At 38.1% G+C, this 16,994-nt stretch overlaps 3 protein-coding genes across 3 annotated transcripts; 2 read left to right on the top strand and 1 right to left on the bottom strand.

The window, feature by feature from the left end:
- Positions 1 to 218: 218 nt before the first annotated feature.
- On the bottom strand, positions 219 to 1,972 carry LOC113339856 (glucan endo-1,3-beta-glucosidase 5-like). Its single transcript, XM_026585081.1, has 2 exons — positions 1,025 to 1,972; positions 219 to 928 (listed from the first exon to the last, which is right to left on the bottom strand). The coding sequence occupies exons 1-2, from the start codon at positions 1,944 to 1,946 to the stop codon at positions 309 to 311; spliced, it is 1,542 nt and encodes a 513-aa protein (XP_026440866.1). The 5' UTR covers positions 1,947 to 1,972; the 3' UTR covers positions 219 to 308.
- Positions 1,973 to 3,882: 1,910 nt separating this feature from the next.
- Positions 3,883 to 9,970, top strand: LOC113340075 (15-cis-phytoene desaturase, chloroplastic/chromoplastic-like). Its single transcript, XM_026585294.1, has 14 exons — positions 3,883 to 4,391; positions 4,482 to 4,614; positions 4,836 to 4,924; positions 5,139 to 5,196; positions 5,387 to 5,542; positions 5,845 to 5,993; positions 6,513 to 6,632; positions 6,970 to 7,183; positions 7,275 to 7,377; positions 7,841 to 7,888; positions 8,055 to 8,100; positions 8,231 to 8,418; positions 8,986 to 9,148; positions 9,539 to 9,970. The coding sequence occupies exons 1-14, from the start codon at positions 3,918 to 3,920 to the stop codon at positions 9,599 to 9,601; spliced, it is 2,004 nt and encodes a 667-aa protein (XP_026441079.1). The 5' UTR covers positions 3,883 to 3,917; the 3' UTR covers positions 9,602 to 9,970.
- Positions 9,971 to 10,202: 232 nt separating this feature from the next.
- LOC113340076 (myb family transcription factor PHL6-like) lies at positions 10,203 to 15,481 on the top strand. The gene is made up of 10 exons (XM_026585295.1): positions 10,203 to 11,496; positions 11,810 to 11,868; positions 12,551 to 12,779; positions 12,877 to 13,706; positions 13,788 to 13,986; positions 14,101 to 14,177; positions 14,266 to 14,305; positions 14,438 to 14,510; positions 14,881 to 14,950; positions 15,067 to 15,481. The coding sequence occupies exons 4-10, from the start codon at positions 13,080 to 13,082 to the stop codon at positions 15,385 to 15,387; spliced, it is 1,407 nt and encodes a 468-aa protein (XP_026441080.1). The 5' UTR covers positions 10,203 to 11,496; positions 11,810 to 11,868; positions 12,551 to 12,779; positions 12,877 to 13,079; the 3' UTR covers positions 15,388 to 15,481.
- Positions 15,482 to 16,994: the final 1,513 nt, after the last annotated feature.

Raw genomic sequence — 16,994 nt, 5'->3', positions numbered from 1 at the left:
ACGGTATTCTTTACCCACCTTTCAAACCAACCTTTCCTCCTCTTACTTAGAAAAACCAAACCAAATAAAAGTTACAATGTTTATTATTAGGATCCCTAAATCTATCTCTCTAATGCCTGTCAAACACAGACACGTACGTATACCTTTACACAAACTTTACTAGATCTTTCTAGAAGCTGTAAAAACGACGACTTGCATGGTATTGGCATTGTCAAGACTTTGCAGAAACTACCTCCAGTAATAAAATAAAATCTTTCTATTTACAATTAATCAATCATTTCGACCTACTAATAATAGTGCATTTGAATTTACACCAAACTACTACTAACAATCAAAACTAGGGTTACAAACACGGTACTAATCATCCAAGACGACAAGGAGCTTTGTTGCACAAGACCAGGTGAAGATGCAGACCGTGAACGGCTCTTTGGAGGAGACAATTTAGCTTGCTTGCTCACATCGATCATTATATCAAACTTGCATTTAGGATCTTGAGTATTAGGATTTGTGGTGGTGACAACAGCTAAGTTGTTGAAATTACAACTCCCTCTCTGTTGATTTGCAGTCTGGTAAAACCTGTTAAATGCATACGAAGCATTGCTGGCTGCGTCCAAATCACCACAAGACGACCCGTAACTAAGGCTGGTACAATCAGCGTGAGTGCAGGCGTATGTCACGCTCTCTACGAAGATGGGATCGGAAGTGCTTGCTTGTGGCGACATTACACACCATTGTTTTTCCAAATACTTGACCCTCTTTGCCGGGACTAGCTTTCTATTATTACCCAACTGTAACGAGTATTTCAAAGTCCCGTCATAGTTGAACATCCCCCAGTGTCTCTCAAAATTCCCTGGGTCTATGCTCTTTGCATCTTCGTCAATCAGTCCGAATACGTATGTCTCCGGCGCGCTCTTCCTTTTCGGCGTACCTGATTCATCGAAAACACACATTATTGAAATGCCGAAGAACATGTAAAAAAACCACTAGCTAGTCCTTTTGGATGTATAGTTTATTTATTTATTACCTTGGCCTTGAAAAATGCGGTTGAAAAGGCCTTGGTTAAACCGGCGAGCGTACTCGACATTTGCATTGGGATCACCATCGGTCGGCCAACCAACTTCCCCGATAATCACCGGAACCGACGGGAATCCATTCTTCTCGAGAGCCCAAATGAGAGTATCGTAATTCGCTTCAAAGACATTTGAGTAAGAAATAGGTCCGTCCACAACAGGTGTAGCAGTCCCAGAGAAGAAAGCGTAATCAACCGGGAAGTGCGAATCGGCGTATAGACTAAGGAAAGGATAGATGTTAATGGTAAGAGGGTAACTGCTCTCGCTTAAGAATTTGACGATGGAGATCATGAGGGAATGTATATCTGGCCGAAAATCACCACCGGAAGGCAAATCGGTATCCGTTTGGTAGACGTCGGCGTTGAGCGGGACGGTGACTTTGATTTGCTTGCCTAACCCGGCTTTGATGAGTGCAGCTTGAATGTTCTTTAGAGCTGGGAATGTCGTCTGTAGGTAAGCTTGTCCATATGTCTTCAAAAATGGTTCATTCCCCACAGCTACATACCGTATATCGACACCGTCTCTGATGTAAACGGACACATTCTGCTGCACCCAGTTTTCGGCGACTCGAACACTAGAAGCAAGCGCTGCTAGGAATTCATTAGGTATCCCCAACATAACTTGAATCCCAGAAGTTGCAAGAGCTGTTAAAGCGTGAGGATCGGGTTCGAAGAGCTTCACCTTGTCGAATCCATTGTCTTGCAATAGCTTAACGACAATGTCAGCTGGCAGTGGATGTGTTGCGCGCGTCCCCCAGTTACAGCCAAACCCCTCAACCGTGGAGCCTTGGGTGATAAGGAGGAGGAGAAACGTGCAGTAGAATGAAGATGAAATAACAAGGTGTTGATGTCTGGTGGTTGTTGTTCCTGCTGCCATGTCTGTCTTGTCTTGTCTTGTCTAGTCTAGACTAGAATGGCGGGCGAAGAATGATGATGGATGGGAGGAAGTTATAGAATGAAGAAAACATAACGTAGGAATCCTAATATTCATGAATGGGAAATTGAAGTTTTGGGAACGAATCGAATTGTATTCGTTGAGGTTACCTCGACTCTACGTTTTATTTGTTTGCCTTGATTCATGCCTAAGTTTCGTATGAAAGATTTCTTGGGACCATGGTTCTATTAGGCCACCTACACTATAGTTATAAGGGATGTCCTAAATCATTGAAATGACTAGCCTATCTTTAACCTAATTTAATTTAAAACCAACCCAATAACCACCTATATATATATATATATATAACCAACACCTCCTCCCACCACCACCTCCCACCATCGCCGATTACCACCACCATCACCTCCGATTATCACCACCACCAACCACCGATTACCACCACCGCCGATTACCATCACCACCACCTCCGATTATCACGACCATCAACCACCGATTACCACCACCACCAACCACCACCACCGTTATATATATATATATATATATAACATTAACAAAGATATTCTCACAAACCCACTACTTGTCATTCGTTTTTGGTTGAATAAATGAGAAGTAATCATTAAAATGAGTTGAGAATGGAAGTTGCATAGAGGTTTAATGGAGGTTTTTTTTCAGAGAAAAGTTCGGTTATCAAGAATTAATTTTTTCTTAACCTAACTCAGAGTTCGGTTGATTCGCAAAAAAAAATACTTTTAACCGAACTCCTTGTATTAGAACAACACAAGTCCATAAGTTCGGTTCCTTCGCAAAATAAGGATATCACCGAACTTTAGTTTACGAAAATAATGAGAAGTCCACAAGTTCGGTTCGTTCGCAAAAATGTTAAGTTTTCTTTGTAACCGAACTCTAACTTTGAAACTTCGTAACCGAACTCTACCTAATTCGCCAAGAAATAAATTTTGTAGTAACTGAATGTTTGCCTAATTGCATATATGCATATATAAGCCCAGTTCGGTTAATTCGCAAAATATATTGAAGTTTGCGAACCAACCGAACTTCTAACACTAGGTTACTATTAACCTGCAGTTCGGTTGGGAACTTGGTTGCGTTGAAGTTTGCGAACTAACCGAACACACAAGATGTACCCAAATAAATTGTTAAGTTCAAAGTTCGGTTACCTACCATTTTATCCTAGGTAACCGAACATTACACTGTACGACCAAAACCTCCATTAACGAGCGAGTTCGGTAACCTGCGTGTTTGGAAAACATAACCGAACTACACTTTCAGGTGTGTTCGGTTACATGTTCTTGACATATGGTAACCGAACTGGCCCAAATCTACATAAAGAATTTCATTTTTTTTGAAAGTTTGGAGCAATTCAACCAACATTATCTATGTTTGAAGCCTACCTGGGTACCCAAATACCCTTCCTCCTGTTGTGGTTGGTAAAATCCATCGTTTTCATGTTTTCCTTCTTCATCTTCTCTAACTTTACTCTCTCAATAATTCTACTTCTTTAAAAAAAAAAACCATCCGATTTTTTAATCTCAGTAATTATCTTTAACTTAATCATCTCACTAATCATTACACTAACTATTATTAACACTAACTAATCATCACCCAAAATTAATCAGGAGGATAATTTAGATATTAATATAAATATCTAGATAAGGGGTGACCTAGATTTACTTCTAATGTCTTTACCCACAATAAAATCATGGTCCCAAAAAAAACATGGTCCTAAAAAATCGTTCTTTCGTTTTATTTGGTTTGGGTCTAAACTTTAAAGGCCCAATAATGAAAAATGAGTTTGGCCCATTAAGAATCAAGTGGATCTTCATCGTATGGCTCGTAATGAAGCGACGTATCAGTGTTTTACTGGTCGTCGGTTCATTCATTTTGGATGGAAGGAATCTACGGACGGAGAGAGCGAGAAAGAGAAGAGCATCTCGGATGAGTGACCAAACCGTATCCGTTTCTTCGCTAGATGACAACACTCAACACCACTCTCTCTGTGATTTCAATTCAATCTCTTCTTCTTCTTCCTGCTTCTCCTCCTCCTCCTTCCCCTTTCAGTTAAATTTAGAGTTGAGGTCAATAATAATTTCTTACCTAATTTTGATTTTGATTTTGACTCCAATTCTCCCTCTGAACGACAACAACGAGAAGAAGATGACGAGCACTACTGCTAGTACAGTTTCTTCGGTTATCAACAGGATTTGGAATTCTAACTCTTCTAATTCAACATCAACAACAACAACAACCAGAGGCGGTACTAATCATCTATTATTTGGGGGATTTCGAGGGAGTATTGCTACTAGTAGTAGCTCTATGCTGCTGCCTCGGTCTTTAAAATCTCATCAAACACCTACTGCTAGGACGACCAACAAGAAGAAGAACAATTCTCCTCGAAGACCTAATTTACAGGTTTTATTTTCATTTTAATTGAAATTGAATTTTATTGTTAGTCAACTAAATTATGATTGTTGCTGCTGTTAATGATGATTATATGTGTAGGTTGTGTGTATGGATTATCCAAGACCTGAACTCGACAACACTGTTAATTACTTGGAAGCTGCTTATTTTTCATCTTCCTTCACTGTTTCTCCAAGACCTAATAAGCCTTTGACTGTTGTCATTGCTGGTGCAGGTAACTATTACTACTATTTCATTTACTCTTCTAGTTTGTACAATACGTTTATTACATCTCTACTACTTGGGAAATAATGCCGGGAGTGTATCAGCTCTCAACGTGTTTATACATACTACTGGGACATTCATTCTCTCAATTGAATCCTCAAATTACAGATAGATATACTACAGGATATCTCTCAATGTTGCTATTGTAATGCACTGCTCACTTACCTGTAGGCTTGGCTGGTTTGTCAACCGCAAAATACCTGGCAGATGCAGGGCACAAACCCATACTCCTGGAAGCAAGAGATGTTCTCGGTGGGAAGGTGGGTTTTGATATTTTCTGTACTTGGCCCCCTCACTGGGATATAGCTACATGTACTCTACGGGCTTCAAGCCTTTGTTACGTATTCATTGGATATCAGACCTTTACCATCACATGAATGACTGAAGCCTCTACGGGTCAACATATTATAGATGCATATCATTTTCTCAAGGACTTCTGTTGGTTTGACGATTGTGGTTTAATCAATTGTTTAGGTAGCTGCATGGAAGGATGATGATGGAGACTGGTATGAAACCGGACTACACATATTTTGTGAGTTCACTTTCTTAAGCTTAGCGTCCTGTGCAGACTTTAAATTGAGTAGCTTCCCATTCACCTTTTTAGCAAACATTTCTTGCCATATCTGTTACTATGAAATTTCCATGTTCCAAGTTCTATTATGTCTTTTTCCTTGAGTTTCATCTAAGCTTTACTGTTTGTTTCTGTTTTTGTTTGTTTGAAGTTGGAGCTTACCCAAACGTGCAGAATTTGTTTGGAGAACTTGGTATTAGTGATCGACTGCAGTGGAAGGAACATTCTATGATTTTTGCAATGCCTAGCAAGCCAGGGGAATTCAGCCGATTCGATTTCCCTGACGTTCTTCCTGCACCCTTAAATGGTATGCATCTTTTGCAAATCTGTGAGATATCCTGCTACTTACATTTGTTATTCAGAAATTTGGGGTCTCCAGGAGTAGTTTTCATGGCCAGAATTGGAAGACTCTGTTACAATGACATCAACAGCATGTCACTTGTTTGTTTGTTTTTGTTCGTTTTCACCGTTCAGGACTATTGGTGTGGACCACTCATTTTGATGCCTGCCTTTGATTGCTAGGATTTTTCTTTTATGTCATTCATCATTTTCTATTTAGATCTCGAGGTTTATATGAATTTATTTATTCATCAGGAATGTGATTGACAGGAATCTGGGCAATCTTAAGAAACAATGAAATGCTCACATGGCCTGAGAAGATACGGTTTGCTATTGGACTCTTACCAGCAATGGTTGGTGGACAGGCTTATGTGGAGGCTCAAGATGGCTTCACCGTTAAAGACTGGATGAGGAAACAGGTATAGAATCTAAATGCGTTCCATTGGTTACTATTCTGTGGGCTTTAGATTGCCAATAATTAATGGTTGCAATTATTTGCAAAATACCGGTGAACCAGTAGTATTCAGGAAACACACAGCATTTTCTGGGGTAGTACATCCTTGCTGTTTTTGAATCAATGCTATCCTCTTTTATAATAGTTAACTAGCTAAACAAAAGAAAGGATATGATTATCTTTGTATGAAGTGATCATATCATTCTTCCCAACAAACTTTGAACTTAGACAAGCAAACTGTGTTTTCTCTTAGGTACTCAATCCACAATTGAGTATTATGGCTATAAATTTGACCATTATATTTATTTTATACTTGGCTACGTAATTATATGTCTCTCTTGATTATGTATTTATGTGTGACTGAATTAAGTAGAAGCCTTCATAATTTAGATTAGCATGTTGTTTTCCTATTTTGCTATGATTCCATTGTCTTTCTTACTTACTTAGTATCCTCTTTTTTGGGTTGTGCTTGGGTATATTTCAGGGTGTACCTGATCGAGTGACTGATGAGGTGTTCATTGCCATGTCAAAGGCATTAAACTTCATAAACCCAGATGAGCTTTCGATGCAGTGCATTTTGATAGCTTTGAACCGTTTCCTTCAGGTTTGACTATATTGAATTTAATGGTATTATGATTATGATGTGTAGATAATAGAACCTATCCGAGATACATCAATATTATCTGTGTAATTATGTTACTGAACTGATTGCTGTGCATAAACAACTAATTTATCCAACTAGGAAGGCCCTGTACCCCCTAATTATGTAAAATTGTTTAGAAGTTTATACGCTGCACTGACGTTGTTGGGCTATTGAAGTAGACTAGAGATATAACTTTTTCCGATGATGAGTTCTCGTTATATATGGTTGTGTCGGGGTTTCTAAACTAAGACATGAAAGATGCCGTAAAACTGATACAGAAAATGATTTAAATACACAGGAAAAGCATGGTTCCAAGATGGCCTTTTTAGATGGTAATCCTCCCGAGAGACTTTGCAAGCCGGTCGTGGATCATATAGAGTCACTTGGCGGTGAAGTCCGTCTCAATTCCAGGATTAAAAAGATTGAGCTTAAAAAAGATGGTACTGTGAAACGTCTAATGCTCACCAACGGTGATGCAATAGAAGGAGATGCTTATGTCATTGCAACCCCAGGTACAACACATGATTTTCTTGTTCTACAATGAGAAAATGCTTGGCAGACGTGTGCTTAACTTTGCAACTATCACTTGTATTAAATTTTCAGTGGACATCCTAAAGCTGCTTATACCCGAGGAGTGGAAAGAAGTTGGGTACTTTAAAAGATTGGATAAATTAGTTGGAGTTCCTGTGATTAACGTCCATATATGGTTAGTTACAGAATAAATGATGTCTATGCTGCTTAATACTCTCTCTGTTCTTAAATAATAGGCTGGTTTCTATAAATAAAAGTTTCAAAAAAATAGGCTGGTTTCCTAATTGGGTAGTCAAATGTTACTTTAGTTTTGTGGGACCACTTTTCTCTTAACTTCTTTTAATGACAAGTGTCATGTGGACCACTTCACTTTGCTTCTTTTACTGACAAGTGTCATGGGGACCATTTCCCTTCACTTCTTTTATTGACAAGTGTCATGAGGACCACTTTTAATGATTAGTTCTCTTAATTTCCTTAATTTTCTCTAAAAACAAAACCAGCTTATTAAAAAAGAACGGAGGGAGTATAAAATTTCAAGTGCTGAGTAAGCTTTTAGTTCCTGGTTCTCAATGTGATGTTGTAACCTAGTGAATACTTGTTACAAATACTAACTTGCAGTGGTCAATTAAATTTCACAGGTTTGACAGGAAATTGAAAAATACATATGATCATCTTCTCTTCAGCAGGTCCGTCACTAATTTTAGAAGCTACTTCTGTACAAAATTATTTGTAAAAAGAAATTGCAATTATGTGATTCTATCGACATGGAACATATTTCTCTGTTTCTTTCTAATTTGCATCCAGTTCTTTGTTGCCTAATATCTAATTTCTAAGTTTTCAAAATCTTTGCAGAAGTCCCCTCTTAAGCGTATACGCTGACATGTCAGTGACATGCAAGGTAAACATTGAATATCTACTGGATATCTTTTCCAATTTGTCAGTTTGTAGTAGTAGATTGTTCCTTCTTTGTTATCTATTTCGGGTAACATACTTATTCTATTAAGATATGTATTTGATTCTTTATGCAGGAATATTATGACCCAAACAAATCCATGCTTGAGTTGGTATTTGCACCCGCTGAGGAATGGATCTCGCGCAGTGACTCTGAAATTATTGAAGCTACTATGCAGGAGCTTGCGAAACTCTTTCCTGACGAAATTGCCGCAGACCAGAGCAAAGCAAAAATATTGAAATACCACATTGTTAAAACACCAAGGTCAGACCTCATTCAATCGCAATCTTTCTTTCTAATGGATCGTGAATATTAGTTTTTTTCCTTAGTTAATTTGACTGTTCTGGTTATATAGATGAAACTTGGTTAGTATTTTGTTGGTGAACACAGGTGTTGAACCTCTGTCTTGTAAAAAAAAAAATATATATATATATATTGTTTGAGCATACATGTTTCAGTCTTAGATACTGATGTACCTCCAATTGGGCAATACCTGCTCTTAAATTTTAGTTATCCTGTGAAGAATGTTGCGAATCTTAATCCTCCCACTAAGAATGTCGACTCTTTGATACTGTTCAGAATCAGTGCAGTCGGGAGTGGCTCAAAACTCTAAATTTTGAGTCCCACTGGTGCTACGTATACATCCCAGTTTTATTTTTTCAGCATTCTTAGCATGTTATCTCTATTCTGAAACGAGTGACCTTAATCTGATATGGTAAATCTGGGTCAGTTTGTTCTACAGACTTAGAGCTGCACACCTATTCATCCAATTCAATTGTTACGCTTAGGAAACCTTTCTCTCTGAAACCATTTTCAATTCTTGTGTTTCAGGTCTGTTTATAAAACCATTCCTGATTGTGAGCCGGCACGTCCATTACAAAGATCTCCCATAGAGGGTTTCTATTTGGCTGGGGACTACACGAAGCAAAAGTATTTGGCATCAATGGAAGGTGCAGTTTTATCTGGAAAGCTCTGTGCGCAAGCTATTGTGAAGGTAAGCCGAAACAGAGAAACTTTAATTATGTCTTTTATCCACATGTCCATACATCGAAGGACACGGGAAGAATTTTCACTAACATTTTATGCAGACACAATCTTTGTAACAACTTATTCGTCCATGCTTAGTTTAACTTTTTATGACCTTTATCCATTCGCTATGCTGTTGGGTTGTGTATTGTAGTATTTCTAGGTGATTCAATAGAATAGCATAGAAGTGGACTGAACGTCTGAAGTGGTAGATATTAGTTAGTTTGTGAGGTAGTATGCATGAAGCTGCAAAAATTGGACATCACCCTTGACAAAAATATGTAGATGTAGCACTACTTTATGTACTACTCTAAAAAATGTTTCCACCCATGACCCCCTGCCAAAAACATATGTGCAGGATTGTGAGATGCTTGCTGCTCGGGTAGAAGAAAAAACTACAGCAGAAGCAACTGTTGCTTAAACAGTTTGTCAGAATTGAAGGCAGAAGTTTGATACAGGAATCTAAATGGAACCAATCAGGTGTTCCGTGAGGATTTGCTGATATGGAGGCAGATGCAGGTCATTGTTGTGCATAAAGATTTTTATCTTACAGATTCAGTTGTCCATAAATATGTAAAAACATTCATCTTGTAGTTCCATAGATTAATTATGAATCAAAAATTAGGTAAATTGGAGTGGAGGGGGGACCGTTCAGTATTGTGATTAATCCGCAACTAAGAAGTAGCACACAGCTTTCATAATCGAGCCGAGTCTACTTCCAGGTACGTACGATCTTTTGCAATCGTCCAGTAATGTGATGGTCTTCTGTGAGAAATAATGCAAGAGAAAAGTTCAGAGAAAATGGTGGTCCACTGCTTGGAAATATGAATTAATCAAAAAATATAGGACGTGGTGACAATTACTTGTGTTAAGTTTGTCTCCTGATTAACTTATTAACGTATCTTGTATTTATCTGTAAGGGAAAAAAAATCAAGTAATTTAAAAATATGTAGTAGACAGATTAAAATGTGGCGGTGGACTTTTGGTAGTCAGATGAGATGAGATGGTCCCGGAGGTCCCCAAAACTAGCAGTTGAATTAGGATTAAAAAAAACAACCACTGACAGGGGAAATATTCAGGGAGATTCATTCATCATTTAGTAATGTTTGGAATCCCTCGTCTTATCTACTAACTCTAGGACTCTGAATGTCCTGTCAAACTGTACTTAGATCAGGTCTTATAGTTATGGTGGAATCCAAACTATAAAAATCGTGAAACAATTGTGGAAGATCAAGTCTAACGGCTATCGAAGTTTGACTTAGCGTCATTTCTCTTATGACTGTTGATGTTGGGACTTAGAAGATCTCCACCATGAGACTGCTCTTAGGATTCCGTGACACTACATGTTGGGGGTGATTATGGGTGTATTAGAGTAAGACAGGAGAAGATAATTACAGAGGATGATGATGTTGTTGCTGCTTAGCTAGCTAGGCCTTGGAATATCAGACCCCTTTGACATTATTAATTACTAATAATTTGTTAATTAGGGAGGATGCTTCTATGTGGTTTCCATGATTCATCATCTCGCGTCACCAAGAAATGAAAAGATAAGAAAATAATAATACTATTCTACCACGTCACATCCATCACAAAAAATATTTATCACACAATAATAATAAGAGTAGTAGTTAATAAATTTTGGTCCCATGATTTGGATTTTGAATCTTTTTTTTTAAGTAATTCTACAAATAATGAAGGAAAAAAAAAGATTCCAAATTTTCTTTTCGTAATTTGGTTCTTGGAATATGTATTTCTATTTTGTACAGCCGGTAGGGAGTCTTATCTCAATACCTATTAATTGGTAACGAGGAGACAAGAAAATGCCAGGCTCCATTTCTCTGTGTTATGTAAGATAACAGCATAATACTTACTGGGTATCGTTAGTTTTAAGCAGAACGACGAAAACAAGAAGGCGTGAAGATCGAGCTAACAATTGATTAAGGAGGATATGAGTGAAGAGGATTCTTTTGTTAAGTCACAGGAATCGTCATCCTTAGGACAATATATTAAAATCTGCGGCAGATATCTATAATTACCTTTACCATCATATGTCACATAGCCTGAAAACATAACAATAACAGCATCCATTTTAGACAGTTGTTACCTAATTACCCAGACACAAAAAGATTCGCCGGCCTCCTACTTACTCTTATCCATAATAATATATTTTTAAGTAGTGCAAGTGCCTTTGTTATTCAGGGTTCAGGACTGTTTTTGGTTTTTCCTCTATATCTTTCTCTACCTAGCTAGCTAGCGGGTTTTATTTACTTATTAGCTGAGGAAGGGAGGATGGATATATTTACCCTACATATACAGGTATCCGAAACTCAATAGTTTAATTATATGTTCTTTGTTTCTTTCATTCCGTGCGTTGATCACCCATGAATTCAACCTAGTATATATGTATCCCAGCGGTAAGATCTTTGTCTTCTTTCTTTTCTTCTAATATGTTTATGTTCATTACTCGATCATATTTATGTACTGCATGAGCATGATATTTATGGTTTTGGCATCATTTGTTTACTGATAGAAGGCCTACTATAGGTATTAAGACTAGTTTTTCTTTACATTTGTTTCATTTTCTCTGCTGCTGGCCTATCTTTACCTGGCGACCGGTTAACATCTGCAGATAATGCCTGCCTACACATAGGAGGAGGAGAATTTATATAATGGAGGATAATAACTCAGGTGAGAGCTAATTAATGATAATGAATCAACATTTGCATTTATGTGCGCTAATAATTATTTGAATTTGTCAACCCTATTTCTTAATAGTTAACTCTCTGCACTACTTCCTCTTAATCTCTGATTACTGATTTCTTAATAGAGGAAAAAAAAAGTCAATTAGCAATTGTCTCTGCACTACTTCTTCTTAATCTCAGATTACTGATTTCTTAAGAGAGAAAAAAAAGTCAATTAGCAATTATCTCTGCACTACTTCTTCTTAATCTCTGATTACTCATTTCTTAAGAGAGAGAAAAATAAGTCAATTAGCAACTGGAACCATTTTTAATGAATATCATATTATGTGTTCAAATATGGAAAGATTTTCTGAATTAATGACTGTGTCATTGCTCATATCATATTCTAATATATCTTCATATCATATATTCTATGTACAAAATCCCAAGTCTTGTTACCCTCCCCATCATGTTTGGACTTTGGGGGGACCTTTGGGACGGATTAAATGGCTTATTGCTTATACATAACTAGCTGTACCTAATTATGATGTCGACATATCAGTTGAACTCTACATTTCAGCTGCTCATCTTGTTTTACTTTTTATTTTTGTATATATATGTCGGAGTAGAGCTATTAAAATACCTCTTTTTCCTTGGACATATCTTGATTACTCAGTTTTGAGTGCCAGGAGAATAAAGGCAGAGATACATCTCAAGACTTCTTGTTCTCCGGTATTCTGCTGTTTTGGGGTGAGTTCTATATGGCGCAGAAAACTTTCAGCTGAGACAAGTTTAGATTGAGTATCAGCTCCTTGTCGCCAGGGGGGAGATACTAATTTGAGCCATTGGCTCATTATCCCATTAAGGAGGTCATCAATATATGTGCAGTCTTCTATACATATTAACAATTTCTATCAGGTACTTGCTTGCAATCATTTTAGTTTTGGCAAATTAAGCTCAACTTTTATGTATGCCATAATTGAGTCGTAAATCCCAGGATTTTACATGTTTGCAGAAGAAAAGCTTCTTCGTATTGGCTGCCGCTGGTCCTTTTGATGTGCAATGATCAGTGGAACTTTCCGTATAAAATTTATAGTTCTGTGATCCCAGTTTCTTATTGGAGTAAACTAAGGCATCAAACCTTAGAGGAACCGATCTTCTTAACCTGCAGATACAAGTCTTAGAAGAAGCTGTATATAGAAGTTGAAGATAGATACAATGAATTTTGGAACTAACCAAGGTGTAAATGGCGGTTTCAGTATTACACGAGAAACATCAAAGTGTATTCCTGTGGCAAATGGACCTATTCATCACTGGAAACATTCAAATTGGTCTAATGTTGACAATTATGGGAATTTTATGGCTCCAAGCAGCAAGGATCTCAGCCTACTTCCCAATAGGGTAACTCCTACTTCATCTATTTCTATATCGCCAAATTTTGCAGAACCAATACAAAACATGTGCCCCCAATCCTCAACATTTTGTACCAGCTTACACGTATCACCATCGGCAACCTTAAACCCTCAGATGCAGTTTCTTCAACCTGGTAGCTTATCGTCAACCGAGTATATGATGCCTCAAACTGCTCAGACCATGTTACCTGTTCAACTGCAAGGTGAAAATTTAGTAGCTTATCAGCGGTACGAGGGCCAGCAGATTATGAATGGTGGACACACTGAATTGCTTGGAGATGTTATTGGAGCTGGCACCTTCGATTGGGCCACTGGCCGTACCTTTGATGTTGCCAGGACTGACAACATTATATCTCAACAAAAGGGGTTGCAATTACAATCGAAACGCGTTGACTTTATCATGAACCATGACAATCAGAATGCTCAGATGGATGTAAGTAAATCCATTACGGTATCCCTACAATTTGTATTAGATTTGTTTCATGCTTATTTTATTTTCTAAATTGATTTTCAGGAAATTTTTACAGCAACTGAACATTCCCAAATCCATGGTAATCACAGCCAGGCGAATAGAAGTTTTACATTTTCCCTTGAAGATGAGACAAATTCTTCCATCTCTAGCATTGATGCTCTCCACAAGCCTCGAATGCGCTGGACGCAGAAGCTACACGACTGCTTTGTTCAAGCAATTAATGATTTAGGTGGAGCTGATAGTAAGTATTATGATTGTATACCATGACTTGTTGTCTGTCTTGCTCATCTGGTTTTGCACAAAAGTTTTGACATCATGTCCTGATGAACGATTTCATGGTCTATCTGAATTGCAGAAGCAACTCCAAAAAGTGTACAGATGAAAATGGGTGTCGAAGGATTAACCATATACCATGTGAAAAGCCACTTGCAGGTTCAAATCTGGCTACTCTCTCTATTCAATTGATTATTACAATGCACTCATAAGTAACTATGACTGACAATTCACATCAAATTTGCAGAAATACCGGCTAGCGAGGTATCAACCTGAAACCAAAGAAGGTAAACAGATAACACCTGGAACTTCTCTTGTCTAAAACAGATTTTTATTGTTGCCATTGTAATCGTGAATGTCTAACATTTGTATGAAATTTCAACTTCCTAAATTTTATGTTTATGTTTATAATTTTGCAGATAAAAGGTCCTTCATTTCAGAGTTTATGAACAGGAGTGCAACACCTGAAAAAGAAACTGAGCCATCAAAGAAGTAGGTCACACATATCTCTTTTAACCTTGCATAATTATCGTTCGGTTCTGCTAGATCACTTTTGCGGACCTGCATTTTCTTTTTAGTTACTTTCTTGATTGGAGAAACCTGCAGTCTTCTCAGCACTAGCTAGTATACGTGTTGAGATTATTAGTCCCACGTTGTTTGGTCATCTAAGATCCTGCGGTTTATAATCTCTTAGGGCCTCTCCACTCATTGTCAATTGGTTTTGAGTTGGATGCCCGTATTCTAACAATACGTGCATACCATTTAATGAATTAAGCTTGGTCTCTAGGTGCCATCTTACTTTCCGTAATCTTTATATGCTCACAAGGGGTAAGTAACTAATATTAACCCTCTCTGTTTAAAGGTCCGCACCTGAATCAGAAACACTTCGAGTGCAGTGGGAGCTTCAAAAAAGCCTTCACGAGCAACTTGAGGTATGTCACTCCCTCCTCCATAGTTCATATGCCTGCTTTCATTATCTGCCGTGTCTTCATTTTTTTTAATGTATGTGTAATGACACTGGTCATCATTTTTGCATTTATTTGAGCAGTTTCAAAGGGAGCTGCAGCAACGAGCGGAAGAAAATGCACGGCAGCTACAAAAGTTGTTGGAGGAACAAAAGAAAGTGGGAGAAGCATTCATGCTTGCAAGCCAATCCTTTTCTTCAACAAATGCGGCCGGTCCCTCATCTACTCGTTTAGATTTGGCTCAGGTTCAGTTGAATGATAGAAGCAATGACGCGTCACTGAGAAATGTTCTGCATGAGGGCAATGAGGATATCTTGCAGCTTGGAGTCAGAGTGTCACCAGATTCACCACCTTCTCCAAAGAAATCAAGGGTCGAACTAGGAACATCAGTGTTTAGGTATTGATTATGTCAGATACAACATCCAGTAGCCACAATGTCAGACTTAAATCTCTTTTCATTTATTCATTTACTTTACGTTTCTGAAATTGATATTCTTACCGTTCATGTTCCTCCACATCCTTCAAAAGCAATGTCATCTTGGGAACATGGGGCCTATAGCCTCTTACATCTGCATCTCTAGCATATTCTCAGCAACTGTAGGCATTTTGCTTGAGGAAGTGCGGAGAAACCCAAAAAAAAAGAAAGAAACGAAGAAGAAAGAATAGCAGAGGTTCGTCTGCTACATAAATAAACATCCTCGGTTCCAATTCTTTGAGTAATGCTTGTTACTCGTAACTCTTAAGATTGCAATCTAGTTTTGGTGAATGATGTAAAGAACAATTTTACACCTTAATCTGCTGAAGTTTTGGATTGACACTAATGTTATGCACTTAGTAATGTATTAATTGGAGTTATAGAAGACAAATGTTGTACACAAAACTACATATTTCAAGTAACCCAGCTGAAAGCATGTTTAGAGGCCCGAGATGACGACGCTGGGTGTTAATGGTGGAATATGAGATTTGGTTCTACACGTCCTAGTCACAACAATAACACCACCTTCCTAGAATAGTACGAAGAGAGAGCTTGCTTTCCATTAAACTATGTCCTTTTTTTATAGGTTTTTCCCAAACAGTAGTGATACATCTACAGAAGGTGTGCATCGAGAGGGGATCTGACGGCCTCAATGTTACCCTCTCTGCATTGGGATAGGGGCCGGTGGGGCATGAGTGGGCGAAGCTGTGCAGCAAGCTATTAAGAAAGAAAATCGTCTTATTCGTTCTTCTAGGATTTATCCATCCAGACAAGGGCGTTATCAAAATACTTACAGGGGTACCAATTCATCTCAAAACTTTTCTCCAGATACTGTTTTGAATATTCCCAGGCCTCCTTATGATGATGTTAGCCATTCACATCGACAACCTAGCCATATTGTGCCTTATACTCCACCTCGGGCTACACCTATCTTAGCCAATCCAGTTGATCTTCAGCCAGGTCAGCAGTCTCACTCTCTGCAACCAACTCCTCCTACTACAGGGAATCGGTTTCATAACAGGCAACAACAATTTCCACCGCAACAGCGAGCTAATAATGCTTATACAAAATTTCGTGGAGATAAGTGCAATAAATGTCAACAATCGGGGCACACTTCTAGTGATTGTCGGAAATTCAATGCTTTGATTGGTGAACCTCAGTTCATTAATGAAGACACTGGTGCGCTTAATGAGTTCGAAGATGAAGACTCACCTGGTGATGACGACGAGTTTGTTGGGATGATTCGTCCATTATTTCTTACTCAACAATGCAAGTCTCAGAGACACAGTATTTTTAAATCAAGATGTTATATTGGGGGTAGAATCTGCAAGATGATAATTGATAGTGGCAGTGTGGATAATTATATTGCTGATCACGTAGTTAAGAAGCTTGAACTACCAGTAACTTCTCATCCAGAACCTTACATTGTAGGATGGGTTAATGCCTCTAGCACACAGAAGATTACTCTTCAGTGTTATGTGTCATTCTCTTTTGAGGGTTATGAAGACACAGTTCTATGTGATGTCATTAATATAA

The sequence above is a fragment of the Papaver somniferum genome, unplaced genomic scaffold (genome assembly GCF_003573695.1).
Source record: "Papaver somniferum cultivar HN1 unplaced genomic scaffold, ASM357369v1 unplaced-scaffold_21, whole genome shotgun sequence".
NCBI lineage: Eukaryota > Viridiplantae > Streptophyta > Magnoliopsida > Ranunculales > Papaveraceae > Papaver > Papaver somniferum.
The sequence above is the reverse complement of the archived record's forward strand: the minus strand, read 5'-3'. Positions and strand labels throughout refer to the sequence as shown.

Coding starts and splice junctions, on each gene's coding strand:
- LOC113340076 (XM_026585295.1), top strand. CDS start 13,080: ATGAATTTTGGAACTAACCAAGGTGTAAATGGCGGTTTCAGTATTACA. Junction 13,707..13,787: donor ATCAGAATGCTCAGATGGAT/GTAAGTAAATCC, acceptor ATTGATTTTCAG/GAAATTTTTACAGCAACTGA. Junction 14,178..14,265: donor ATGTGAAAAGCCACTTGCAG/GTTCAAATCTGG, acceptor TCAAATTTGCAG/AAATACCGGCTAGCGAGGTA.
- LOC113339856 (XM_026585081.1), bottom strand. CDS start 1,946: ATGGCAGCAGGAACAACAACCACCAGACATCAACACCTTGTTATTTCA. Junction 929..1,024: donor CCGCATTTTTCAAGGCCAAG/GTAATAAATAAA, acceptor TCGATGAATCAG/GTACGCCGAAAAGGAAGAGC.
- LOC113340075 (XM_026585294.1), top strand. CDS start 3,918: ATGAGTGACCAAACCGTATCCGTTTCTTCGCTAGATGACAACACTCAA. Junction 7,184..7,274: donor TTATGTCATTGCAACCCCAG/GTACAACACATG, acceptor TTAAATTTTCAG/TGGACATCCTAAAGCTGCTT. Junction 8,419..8,985: donor CACATTGTTAAAACACCAAG/GTCAGACCTCAT, acceptor CTTGTGTTTCAG/GTCTGTTTATAAAACCATTC.